This window comes from Vitis vinifera, chromosome 13 (genome assembly GCF_030704535.1).
Source record: "Vitis vinifera cultivar Pinot Noir 40024 chromosome 13, ASM3070453v1".
Lineage (NCBI taxonomy): Eukaryota > Viridiplantae > Streptophyta > Magnoliopsida > Vitales > Vitaceae > Vitis > Vitis vinifera.
Window position 1 is genome coordinate 17,520,662 of NC_081817.1, and position 12,385 is coordinate 17,533,046.

At 39.4% G+C, this 12,385-nt stretch overlaps 2 protein-coding genes across 2 annotated transcripts; both read right to left on the reverse strand.

Moving 5' to 3' along the window:
• Positions 1 to 1,043: 1,043 nt before the first annotated feature.
• Positions 1,044 to 2,007, reverse strand: LOC132254960 (uncharacterized). The gene is made up of 2 exons (XM_059742130.1): positions 1,793 to 2,007; positions 1,044 to 1,683 (listed from the first exon to the last, which is right to left on the reverse strand). The coding sequence occupies exons 1-2, from the start codon at positions 1,856 to 1,858 to the stop codon at positions 1,198 to 1,200; spliced, it is 552 nt and encodes a 183-aa protein (XP_059598113.1). The 5' UTR covers positions 1,859 to 2,007; the 3' UTR covers positions 1,044 to 1,197.
• LOC132254899 (uncharacterized) lies at positions 2,002 to 4,006 on the reverse strand. The gene is made up of 2 exons (XM_059741917.1): positions 2,914 to 4,006; positions 2,002 to 2,816 (listed from the first exon to the last, which is right to left on the reverse strand). The coding sequence occupies exons 1-2, from the start codon at positions 3,908 to 3,910 to the stop codon at positions 2,002 to 2,004; spliced, it is 1,812 nt and encodes a 603-aa protein (XP_059597900.1). The 5' UTR covers positions 3,911 to 4,006.
• Between the last annotated feature and the right edge of the window lie 8,379 nt (positions 4,007 to 12,385).

Genomic DNA, 12,385 nt, shown 5'->3' on the forward strand with positions numbered 1-12,385 from the left:
TTTTGAAGGGAAAATAAAACAAGAAATAAAACCCTAAAAAAAATGACTTCATAAGTTTTGGAAAAGCGTGTCTTTGAAAAACCCGAGTCTAAGTCCGGGGATCAGGTTACTTATCGGGAAGGTACCTCTAGGAGGTAGCACCCCTCTAAGCCCTAAAGAGGTCTCTACTAATTAAGTTGAGGGAAATGTGGCAATTAATTGATTAATTATAAGTACCTAAGTAGGCTAGATGATTCCAAATAAAATAGCATTCCAAACAAGATCAAATCACAATAAAGGAAGGTTAGGATGCGTACCTAGACTGCCTCTCAAGCGCTATCATAAAACATCAGAGTTAGTATAGAAATATATCGCACAACATATGTTTTATCCAAGATAATAAAACAAGCATCAAATATGCATCAAGGCAATCAAGCATGTCATCAAGCAAGAGCATGGTACACAAAGATATGGATATTCATGGAATTTCGAAAGTGGGGAGATGGAGAGCGTACCTTGATAGCAAGCTAAACGCCTTTTTGGAAAACAAGGTTAGCTAAATAATAAATTCAAAATAATCTCATATATACCACAAAGAGAAAGCACAATATCAAACAAAAAGTGTTGAAGAAAACATCATAGATGTCGGGCCCCCACCAAAACCCTAATTAATTTCGCATGAGTTGATTCCATAAATTCCATGATTTGGAATTATGAAGTTTATTCATGCTTGGGAAAATCAAGAAAAATCAAGAAAATTGTTGGAAATCAAAGAAGATAGTGAAAACCTGTGCCGGAAGGAAAATGGCAACAAATGGTGTGTTCATAGTTTTAAAAGGCTCAAGGCGCACCAAGGCGCAAAGTAGTCCTGGAGCCTGAGGCGCAAGGCTCATCTAAGGCGCGGGCTTTAGTGAAGTGAGGCGCACCCTAATTTACATATATATTTTTATATAATATAATCAAATTTAACAATCATTTATTTGTCCTAAACACATAAATCATCAAATATCATCCAAAACTTCAATTTAATAAACAAAAAACATAAAAATAAAGAACTCCAAGCATAAAAACAAATCCAAATCCATATTGCTAATTGCCTAATACATATCCAAATCCAAAGTTTCCAAACCTAAAGGTCCAAAACATGAAATTTGTCCACAATTCAAAAACATCATTAAAAAACACTTAAATCACAAATTTGTCCACAACAAGCAATCATCACTCCTCCTCTAAATCAACAAAATCATCATCATCATCATTTCCATCACCACATTTGTAGCCTTCCCCATCTTCTTCATCTGCTGAATCAACCATGTCTCCATCTTCATCTTCATCTATTAGTGAATAAGAAGGCAAAGTTCTAGAACTTGAAGCTATCCCCCTTGTTGGTGGTATTATGCTTGAGCTTGCTCTAGCTCTAGCTCTAGTATCAAACCTGGCCTCCTCAGCTCCAGCAGCTCTAGCAACATCACTCCATGTCAAATTGTCATCATCAAATACAAAATCATCTTGTGCACCTCCATGAGAATCCTCATCTTCCATTCTCCCTATCAACCATTCATTGCTATCATCTATATCTTTCAAGGAAATTGGGTCAATGGTGTTACGTTCATTGTATCTTCTCTTCAAGGCTCGATTATACTTGATGTACACCAAATCATTCAAGCGTTGATGATCTAACCTATTTCTCCTCTTGCTATGAATCTGCAAAAATTCATAAGCTCATAAATATATTTTAAAATTTTAACTTTTAAATTACATTCAAGACTCTATTAGACTATTACTTGTAATTATTTTGAATTTGGTCACTCACATTCTCAAAGATGCTCCAATTCCGTTCACAACCTGATGCACTGCATGTTAAGTTGAGGACTTTCATTGCAAACTTTTGCAAATTTGGAGCTGAAGCTCCATATGCAGCCCACCATTCAGCTGTAGTATAGATATTAACAATTTAGTGAAACAATTCACCTATTTTAGCAAAAATACAATCTAATCATTTAAATAAACAAAACTAAATAACTAACCTGGCGCTCTAGTCTTTCTTGTCCTAACAGCTAACTCATTCCCGAATAGTCCTTGGGCATTTGTGAACAAACTCACTTCGGCCACAACTTTTTCTTGCTTAGCAGGGTCTCTTGTTAGCCTTAAGATGCATTTATACAAATCACTCATAATGTCGGCATCATGCTCTATTTCTGGCTTATCATAGAAGAATTCCGGGTTCAAAAAGTACCCTGCTGCATGCAAAGGCCGATGAAGCTGAATCTCCCACCTCTTATCAATGATGTTGAAGATTTCTTTGTACTTCTCTTCATTTCCATTAAAACTTCTCACAATTGCATCCTTAGCTCTATTCATGGCCTCATAGATGTATCCCATAGGAGCTTTTTTTTCACCATCAACCAAACGAAGCACACGAACTAGGGGACCCGAAACCTTTAAGCAAAACACAATAGTGTTCCAAAATGAAGGCATTAGAACTATGTTGGCTATAGTTTTCCCCTTCTGCTCTTTTGCCCATTTACTATCTGACCAATCTGAGCTTGTAAACATCTTCCTCAAATTGTTTTTTTGTTCATGCAATCGCGATAATGTGATGAAAGCAGTTGCAAACCGAGTCTTAGCAGGCCTAAGCAATTCCCTTTGTCCAGTAAACCGCCTCATCATGTTGAGTAGCCCTGAGCGATTATAAATATACCCATTTAGTGATATAGCCCTCTCCAATGTCCTCTTGATGTTTGGTAGCTTTCCAATATCTTCCAACATCAAGTCAAGGCAATGTGCAGCACATGGTGTCCAATACAAATGTGGACGCTTTAATTCTAACAACCTCCCTATATGAAATTGTAGATAATAAATTTACATAAGTTCTCAAGATAAATAATTCAAATTTTAAAAGTAAATAAAAATTCAAGAAATAGTATTTATTACCTGCCATCACATAACTTGAGTGATTATCTGTTATAACTTGAATAACATTCTCTTCACCAACTTGCTCTACCCATTTGTCAAGTAACTCAAACATCTTTTCTCCCGTCTTAATCATTGAAGAAGCATCAATGGATTGCATGAACATGGTTCCCTTTGAACAATTAACCAAAAAGTTCACCAAAGTTCTCTCTTTCCTATCGGTCCATCCATCCGACATAATTGAACATCCATTTTTCCCCCATTCCACCATATGATCTTTCATCAAATCTTTTGTGAGAGCCAATTCTTTCTTAAGGTTGGTAACTCTTACCTCATGAAAAGTTGGTCCCTTCATACCCACACCATATTGGCCAATAGCCTCAATCATTGGTTGGAAACTCGGATATGTGACTGCATTAAATGGAATAGCAGCCTCATACATCCATCTTGTGATAAGCGTGCAAGCTCTTTCTCTTGCTTCCTTTTTGTAGGCATCATTGATGGTAGTTTGATGCATCTTTCCACTCCTTTGATTTTGAACAACCATCTCTGCATTAGGAGTGAAAAAATGATCCATAGGACCTTTTTGTCTTGGTTTTTTTGAAGAAAACGTCCTACCACCACTTCCTCCTCGGTTACTACCTCCACTAGAAATGTTGGTGACATTCGTTCTACTATTAATCTCCTCACCAATATCTTCATCTTCCAAACCAAACAAATCTTCATTAACATATTCGCTCCCCATATTCATTTGCTCTTTTTGATTTTTCTTGGAACTCATATACTCTTCCATTTCTTCTCTAACATGTTCCGGACATTTTCTACACTTTTTAGCATTTCTATATCCACCAACAAGATGTTGTTTGTGTCTATAGATGCCTTTTTTGGTTACTTTCTCACAAAAAATGCATATGATGGTGTTCAAATCTTTTTCATTAACCAAACGACCATATTTCCACCCCGGATCTCTTCTTCCACTTGCACTAGAGTCCACTTGAGTTTCACTCTCATTATCCATCTTGCAAACAAATTATCTATACTCCACAATAAAATAATTATAATTAAATTAAGAAAAAAATTTGAAAAAAAAATGCATATCACATTATCAAATATCACATTAACAACAAATATGCATGAGTGCTTTTTATTTATTTATTTTTATTTTGTAAAATTTCCATGTCAAAAACTCAAAATATAATATTTATTTTTTTTAAAAAAAAATTACCAATGAGAGTTATGAGGTAAGAATGGAAAAAAATGCAGAAAAGTGAAGAAAAAAGAAAAATACCGAGGTCCGGAAGGTACGTGACTATTTCCCCTTTATTTTTCTCCTATTTTCCCCCTATTTTTCTTCTTCTTTTTCTTCTTCTTCTTCACTTCTCCAGCACGGAAGAGGCTAGGGCAAAAAATGGCAGTGGTCTCGGGTTGAGAAAGACCAGAAAAGGGGGCTGGATGGAAGAAACAGGTCAAAACGGCGTCGTTTTGGCCTGTTTTTTTTTTTTTAAAGAACAGGGTCCAAAACGACGTCGTTTTGGTCCCTGTTCACTTAAATGAACAGGCTCCAAAACGACGTCGTTTTGGTCACTGTGCACTTAAGTGCACAGTGTCCAAAACGGCGTCGTTTTGGGCCCAGAAATTAAAAAAAAAAAGCTAGGGCTTGGGGCCTCTCTGCAACCCGACTGCTGGAGGAAGAGGAAGGAGAAGAAGAAGAAGAAGAAGAAGAAGAAGAAGAAGAAGAAGAAGGAGGAGAAGGAGATCGTACCTGGTCGGGCCGTCGGAGGCGACTCGGGCGACCGCCTAGCGCCTTGCTGGAGGCGAGCGCCTTGCGCGCCTAAGCGGCGCCTTCGTGAAGGGGCGTCGCCTCTCTTCAGGCGAGGCGCCGGAGGGTGGCGTCGCGCCGCCCCGAGCCTAGGCGCGCCTTAGGCGCGCCTTTCAGAACTATGGGTGTGTTAGAACCTGGATTTTATGCCTAGAAATGATCTAAGATGGATCTTTCAAAGCTGGGAATACTTAGTTGAACAAGGGTTTAAAAATTCAATTTAAAACAGTAAATTCTCAATCAAAGAAGCAAATAGAGGAGAAGGTATGTGTAACAAGGTTGCCATACTGAATTAGTGTCTAGGCTACTTTTGAGACTGAAATGCTGGTATGGAAACAGAGACTTATTAGAATTCTAGAGGTCTACTTTGACAAGTGACAAGCTTCTCACAAGCAGATTCAACTATAGCTCTAATTCCACTGGATCAACATCTCTCAAGGATCCTCACTGCTATTGTGGTTCAAGCTGATTAACAACTTCAACTGAGTCATAAATTAAAACAACAAGCTCGTGGTAGGTCTGGCATGCGAGGGGTTCCGCCTTAGAGGGTTTAGCTTCTCCTTTCTGCTATACGAAGAACTTGTGCATGATCTAACTAAAGATTGAAGACCACGCTTCCTGACAAACTTTCTGGCACTGCCTTTGGCCCAGGAAAGTAACACAACTTCACCAACCTTTTTCCTTGATTGTTTTTTTTCTCCCAAGTCAAGATTGAAACAACTTTCCAAGAACTCTGGCATATAGAAGAATTTTGGAATTAGTTCCTTCGCATCTGATGTGTTTCCCTTCCCAACTGCACTTAACCATGATTGAAAAGGCGATCAGCATGGTCACACTGACCACCCTGTGATTTTTGGTTCTCTGCACTGAATGGTGGCAGGCGCAGCAGATAGGATGGGGCAATTCCAGCACTAGGATGATGAGAACCATAATGAAACTCAAAGACCTCCAGATCGTCCCAGCTTTCATATCTTTTCTTAAATTCCTCTTCCCTTTCTAATGTAGCTGGCTGGACTGCTTCCACTTTCTTACCATTTTCAACCCACTCTTTCAACACTTGCCTTGATCTGAATTTATCCTTTCTATCATCTGGCTCAAAGGAAACCGAAGTTTGCTTCATACTCTCTTCTCCCTTTTCCCGTTCAGAAGTGAAATTCTTTTTCAGATCTTCAAGATTGGAGGCCATCTGGGCAGCTCTCAAATTTATCTCCGAGTGTGCTCATCCAATACCAATTCCAGCTTCGAACAATTTCTTTCACATTCTGGTCTGTAGTGGATGAGTTTGAAGGTTTTGAGATGGAGTTTCTATCAATGGGCAGGTCTGCAACAATCACATCAGAAATATAAAAATCTGTTACATTGCCAGTTTGATAGTTAAGTGAGCTTCTGCTGTTATCTTCACTGTCATTAGCTATTAACTGTGCCAAATTAGATTTATTGAAGCTCCCTGTGCTGTTGAGAATATTTAGTTCATTGTGAACGTCAACAGGTTCAAGAACAGGTGAGAAAATTGTCTCTAAGTTTGATGGACAGGGGACTCTGGCATATTCCGTATTCTCTGTAGTTATGGAATCAACTAAAGATGACAACTCCATCTGAAACTGAAGATTTTCGGCATCTAACAATTATTGCTGGTCAATGACTGCTTCATTACTTTCAGTATCCGGTGTGGAGACTTCATTGCTTGAAGAAACATCCTGACAACTTTGGATATATGATTCAAATTCTGCTGTTTGCTGAGAAATTCTAATGCGAGAGCAAGAATGCTTGGATATCATACTTGACTTCTGACATACACGGAGACCACTTTTTGTCTTAAACAGTTTGCATTGAACTTGATTTTCATCTTTAATGATAGCATTCGATCTGTATTTCTGATGTGGGCCACAATCTTGAACTGAATACATCAGTGAGAAACAAAATGCCTCTAAGAGGTTAAATCAGCTGCAGCATAGAGACTCTCCAACTGTTATGTGAATTATGGAGATGAAAGTAAAGGCAGTATAAAGAGAGAGCGAGGAGAGTTTCAATGGCGACTTCACAACAAAGCCTTTAACTTTATCAATTCTTCAATTAGAAACTTGAATTCCGAAATCAATCTTGATCTCTCTCGAATAGGGTAGAAGCCCCCAAGAAAATTAGATGTTTCTGTGTACTGGTGGCAATTCAAAAATGTGTAATTTCAACCCCAAAACAGCACTCAATAATTGACAAATTGTAGTCTTCCCATCACCAGTTTCGCCAATAAGAAGAATGGGCTCACGCAATCTGTAGCAAAGCTCAACAAGAAAGTACAACCTCCGCATACTTTTGTCTTAGATAATATCTCCAAGACTTTCAGAAGCTCATGCGTGTTTGCATGAACTGAAAACATTGTTTCCTGCACCAAGTTTCTGATAGTAGAAGTTATCTCTTACAAGTTTAACCCGGAGATGTTTCTCTAAAACAATCAGAACAACCTTTTTCTCACCCTCATCTCTGAGTCTTTCTGTCAAAAGACAATAATCATCTCTGGCCAAATCTTCATATGAATTCCTAGAAGTCTTGAAATGATCAGCCCACCGAAACAAGTCTCTAGAAATTATAAATCCATGTTTTCCAGCAAACACTTTGCTATTTTGCCGAGGCAACTCTAACTCCTTCATAACTTCAACCATTTTCTTAGCATAGCTTTCAGAGATTTTGCACCGCTTATCTGATATTATGCTCAACTTGTCTTCAAGCCCAAGAATCAGAACTAACCAAGCAACACCATCCATCCATGGCAAAAGTGTAAACCGCTGACTTGTAGATACAGATTGGGACTTTCTTTCATCTTCCACTTCTATAACCTCAATACGAGCAAGAAACTGTTGCTGTGTACGCCCAACTACTACATTTATCTTGCTTTCATCTATTTCAGCCTTCTTGTCATCAATATTCAATCTAAGGAGTAATTAAGAGGAGCCATACTTTGAGGGAGCTTTGGAACTCTGTTCGATCTTCGTGCCATCAGGTAAAGAAGGCCACGAGTACGAACCTGGTGTCAAGGCCTTGTAGGCAGCCGCACCAATCATTGGCACTATGACAAGACCCTCCTCAATGATGAGAATTCTATTTTATTCATCCTTAGCAAGTTCCGGCAATGCGTTTCTACATCAATTCTTAAAAGCTTTGCCAATTTTGGAATAACACCTGCTTCAACCATGATGCTGTGAAGAGATTTGCTTAATGCCAAATTTACCAAAACCCTTCCAGCTGCCTCCTTCACTTTAATATCCTCATCCTCCAGGGACTTGATTGCTAGCGGCAGAAGATCAGTGTTAGCAATTTTCATTCTGAGCTTTTCATCTACAGACAGATTCCATAAAGTACAAATACTTTGCTCTTTCACCTCAGATGTCAAGGAAGAATGCCTCAACAAACCAGTTATCTCTTCTATTGCCCCACTTTCTGCTACTGACTCTTTGTATAGATTAATTGAAGATATTTCTTGTAGAAGGCCTGCAGCTGCTTCACAAGTAGAATCGGAGCCTGATTTAAGGAGATTTACTGTGAGATTTAAGCAGCCTCGGAATTGTATTATGGCATCACTATACTACTTTCCTACAAGTGAATATTTTCCACAATGCTACTATCGGCATCACCAGAATAGTCAGCAAAATACAGCATTTCCAGGCGTATCTCCCAAAGCTCAAATGGAATAGCATATTCATTATATAATTGAGTAATACTCTTCAAAACCAGTGATACCCCTCTGACCTTTTCCCGTACAGTGTTTGCTAAACTGGTATCAATATTCAGGTTGCTCTCAGAGCATGGTTCATTCTAGACAGATTCAGATGTAACGTTGGAAGACTCTAACCTGGAAGCTATAGCCTCCAGTTCCTCTTTGATCCATATCTGAAATTGGAGAACAGCGAGCTTCCCTTCAAGCAAATCCAGCGGTCTATTGTCTGAGATTCCCCGGACAGGACCTACTAGGCTGTCACTATTGCTTGCATTCTCTGCCTGCAGAACTGCATTACTTATGGTAATGGCGCCTCTACTCTAAAGTAGGGACATCTCCCGCATCCGTTGAGCACCTCTTTGCCAGTCTTAACAGTGCATGAGCTGCAAGTACATGTTGCCTCTTCGAGACATTGCACTGTGCCTAAAGATCAAAATACTTGGTTTGATTGGATGGAATAAGGGCTCCCAATAGATCCACTTGAGACCTTGTTGATGTTATAGAAGAAACACTCCGGACCTCCTGCAAAGATTCACGACCAGTATTCTGCAGAAAAGGCGCTAGATCAGGACCTCCATGTCCTAAAGAAAACTCATTTTCAAGGCCCAAATCGATCATAGTGTGGTACAAATACTTATGAAAGACTCTGTCAGATGATTGGACACCGAGTTGAATAATTTGACTATGTATTTGTCTCGAGAAGCCTGATCAAGGGTGGATCGAGCAGCAGGCCTTGCGGGAGATCCAAATTCCTTTTGGAAAGCCTCACCCTTTAGAGAATGCAAAGCAATGATGATAATAGCATTGTTTTCCCAAATTCCTGCATTAAGTTACTCATTGAAAGCATCATCTGTAGGGTCAAGAGCTTGTGCCTTTTGCAGTGGTAAGCGAACCATAGCTAAGTAAAATTTGTAATCAGACTCCTTGTAATAGCTCGGACAATCCCTCTTGCAATCTTGCACTAACATCATCAACTGTTCCCCGTAGATTACCATCAAAAACCTGAACCAAGCGTGTTACATGATGCTGACAAAGATATTGGAGCAAAAACAGAGCTTCAGCAGATCTAAGAAGCAACTGCCTGATACATTCCATGGCTCTCACCTCTGTAGCGTCCGGTTCTGCTAGACTATATGGAAGTTGCTGCCTTTTATTTGATCTTCCTGGGAGAAGTTTTACCACGGTTTGAATTGGTGCTCATACTCTGAAGCTGGAATTATAGGTTGAGCATCTCTGATTTCATCTTTTCTACCTACAGATTATGATGGCATTTCTGCTCTCCAGATTTAAGGATAAACAGCGACTGTACAATCTTCCGAGCAGCTCTTTTCTCCTTCATTAATGCCAGGCAACCAATGAGTGTACCTCACAAAGCTCTCCAATCTGCCAGTCCATCTCTTGCACGGATTAAATTATCCGTAGTGGGCAAATAAATCCCTATCTCTCTGACAAGTGCTTCTAAAGTTAATATATCGTTCTTCGAAAGGTAAGCAACAGCATCCACACTTGCAGCCTGCTGAATCGAAGGGTGAGATGAGTCGACGTACGATTCGGTGTATTGAGTCAATGGACTCAGTTGTGCCATTGGACTGTATAGTTGAGCAGATGGGTTTTGGAACGTGAGGGTTTTGGAGTTCATCATCTTCAGCATCATGATCAAAAACATAGCTTCCAAGACTAAATACATCCCCAGGAGAGCCGGAACTGGATTTTCTACTAACAGCTTCGGTCTCAGTTTCTTTGTCTTCAACTGGAATTAGAACCTTAACAGAAACCTTAGGAGTTAGAACTAATGGGGAAATCTGTGATACCTTATGATTTGAGGTGACAATCCTGTCGTCAACCTCGACTGTCATATCATATCTAATAAGAACTTTTGCCACAATTTCATCAAACAACTCATCGGTAACCTTTACTGGAACTTCAGTTATTGTTCGTTTTATTTCCTGGTTAACAGCTGCAGTTCCACCAGCTTCCACATAATCCTCATCATCATCCTCTTATTCAGCCACATAAATCATACTTGAGTCAACTTTTGGAGCTCTTGCAGCCAGATTTTTTTTTTTTTACCTTGGTGCTGCACAATGACATGAGTATATTCCGAAGCATCAATCAATACTTATACCAGCAACGCCGAAAGGACAGTACCGTTTTCCTTCAGGAATCCTTACAATTGGAGGATTCAAGCAATAAGTATTCAAGCAATAAGTATGATACTCTGCATTGCACATATCACACAATCAGAACACTGTCATCATCTTCATCAATGCCACGTACTTTACAGAAATCGTTTTAGATGCCCATTAATATCGAATTGCCATCTCCCTTGTTGTACGCATCTTTGAGTACCTTCTTTGATTTCCCCTCCAGTCTCTGTTTTCCTTTCTCATGAGTTCCCTGTTTTGAAGTGAGTCCATTTGCTGCATTCTCGTAAGAAACTTTAAATGTTTTCAAGTGCAGGGCAGAGTGGAACCCAAGAAGGTGGCGGCACAATCCTACATATACCATATGGCTCTGCTTCTGGGCGAATGCTTGCCATATAATTTAGCATGTCTTGAAACTCCTCAACAGTTGAACAAAAACAGGAGCTTTTTCGATAATTGGCCTACATGCTCTAGCAACAACTCAATTAATTATTCTACTGCACATCACAAAATTCTGTAATGCACAAATTATCACCATTCTGTGCAGATTTCAAGAAACTCCTTGACAAAACCAATAAAAATTCGCGGGCAGGGGACTTTAGTGTATTCAAGTTATCTGTTGTAGCTTGTGGGGTATTTATTCAAACAGCTTCAGAGCAAAGGTAAAGATCTCCCATCTTGGCATATGCATTGACCATTACAATCGGATACACCAAATTTGGCTCACAAATTGATGAAAACATCCATTAGCAAGCAGCCAAACCACCCAGTTCCTGCATACATGTAAACTAACCACTTTGAACATATGAGTCATACTCGAACCCACTTTTCAGAACGGCACCCTGTACAAACGAATTGATCCCATGCATCAATAGCTGAGCGGAGGTACGAACCCAGAAGGTGAAAGTGTAGTTATCAGAGACCAAATAACCAGCGGAAAGATCCTCTATTTCCAGAACCATGCTTCTCAATCTGTCCTTAATCTGCATATCCTTAACAAGTGAATGTAACAACCGACAAGCTAGAATTTTGAAATGTTTGTTCTCTTTGCTGAATCTCATGACTGCATGCCCAAGCTTTGGAGTCAACCCCATATGAAGAGTTGATGGCCATAGGACGGATAGGAAGAAAAGCAAAAACGAGTATGGTAGAGAATAGCGGAAACGATGGGAAAACAGACATGGGAGATTAAAAGAAAATAAGACCACGTCTCATGATTTTTCAATAGGCTCTGGTTAGTGGGAATAGGCACGGAGATATATGCTTCCGAAGACATTAATGACATCCAAAATCAAAACAAGGCAAACAGGCAAGCAACCAATCTCGACAAAGCAAATTGTGGCCCTTTTCGTCCACACAAAAATCAACAAAACAATTATATATGTTGGAATCGAACTCACGGAAAAAATCAAATATAGGTAAGAATTCTGAAAGCAACGAGGTGCATACCTGGACAGCTTTGGTTGCAATGGCTCGGCTTCTGGCTATCTTTTCTCTTCCTTCTGAGGACAATTCCCAGATAAAAATCCTCTTTTTTGCTTGTTCTTTCCTCCTTCTCCTCCCTCTCTAGGCTCCAATACCTGCCGCCTCTTTTCTTCCCTTTTCTCACATATATATATCATCCCTCAAGACCTAAATTTGTTTTCCTAAAAAAAACGAAATCTCCTATTTTTCTCTCTTCTTTTCTCCTTATCCTTTTTTTCAAATCTTCTAATCAAAAGCAATCTTCCCAATTTCAAATTCCCCTCCAAAACTTTCCAAGGAGAGTCCCGCTTTCCTTAAACTCCAATGGTAAGTTTCCTTGCAAAAAAAACATGAAAT

Bases quoted from the DNA above. Each gene is read 5' to 3' on its own strand.
- LOC132254960 (XM_059742130.1), bottom strand. From the start codon at position 1,858: ATGAAAGTCCTCAACTTAACATGCAGTGCATCAGGTTGTGAACGGAAT. The intron at 1,684-1,792 runs GTGAGTGACCAA...GAATTTTTGCAG, and splicing joins ATTGGAGCATCTTTGAGAAT to ATTCATAGCAAGAGGAGAAA.
- LOC132254899 (XM_059741917.1), bottom strand. From the start codon at position 3,910: ATGGATAATGAGAGTGAAACTCAAGTGGACTCTAGTGCAAGTGGAAGA. The intron at 2,817-2,913 runs GTAATAAATACT...AATTTCATATAG, and splicing joins CTCAAGTTATGTGATGGCAG to GGAGGTTGTTAGAATTAAAG.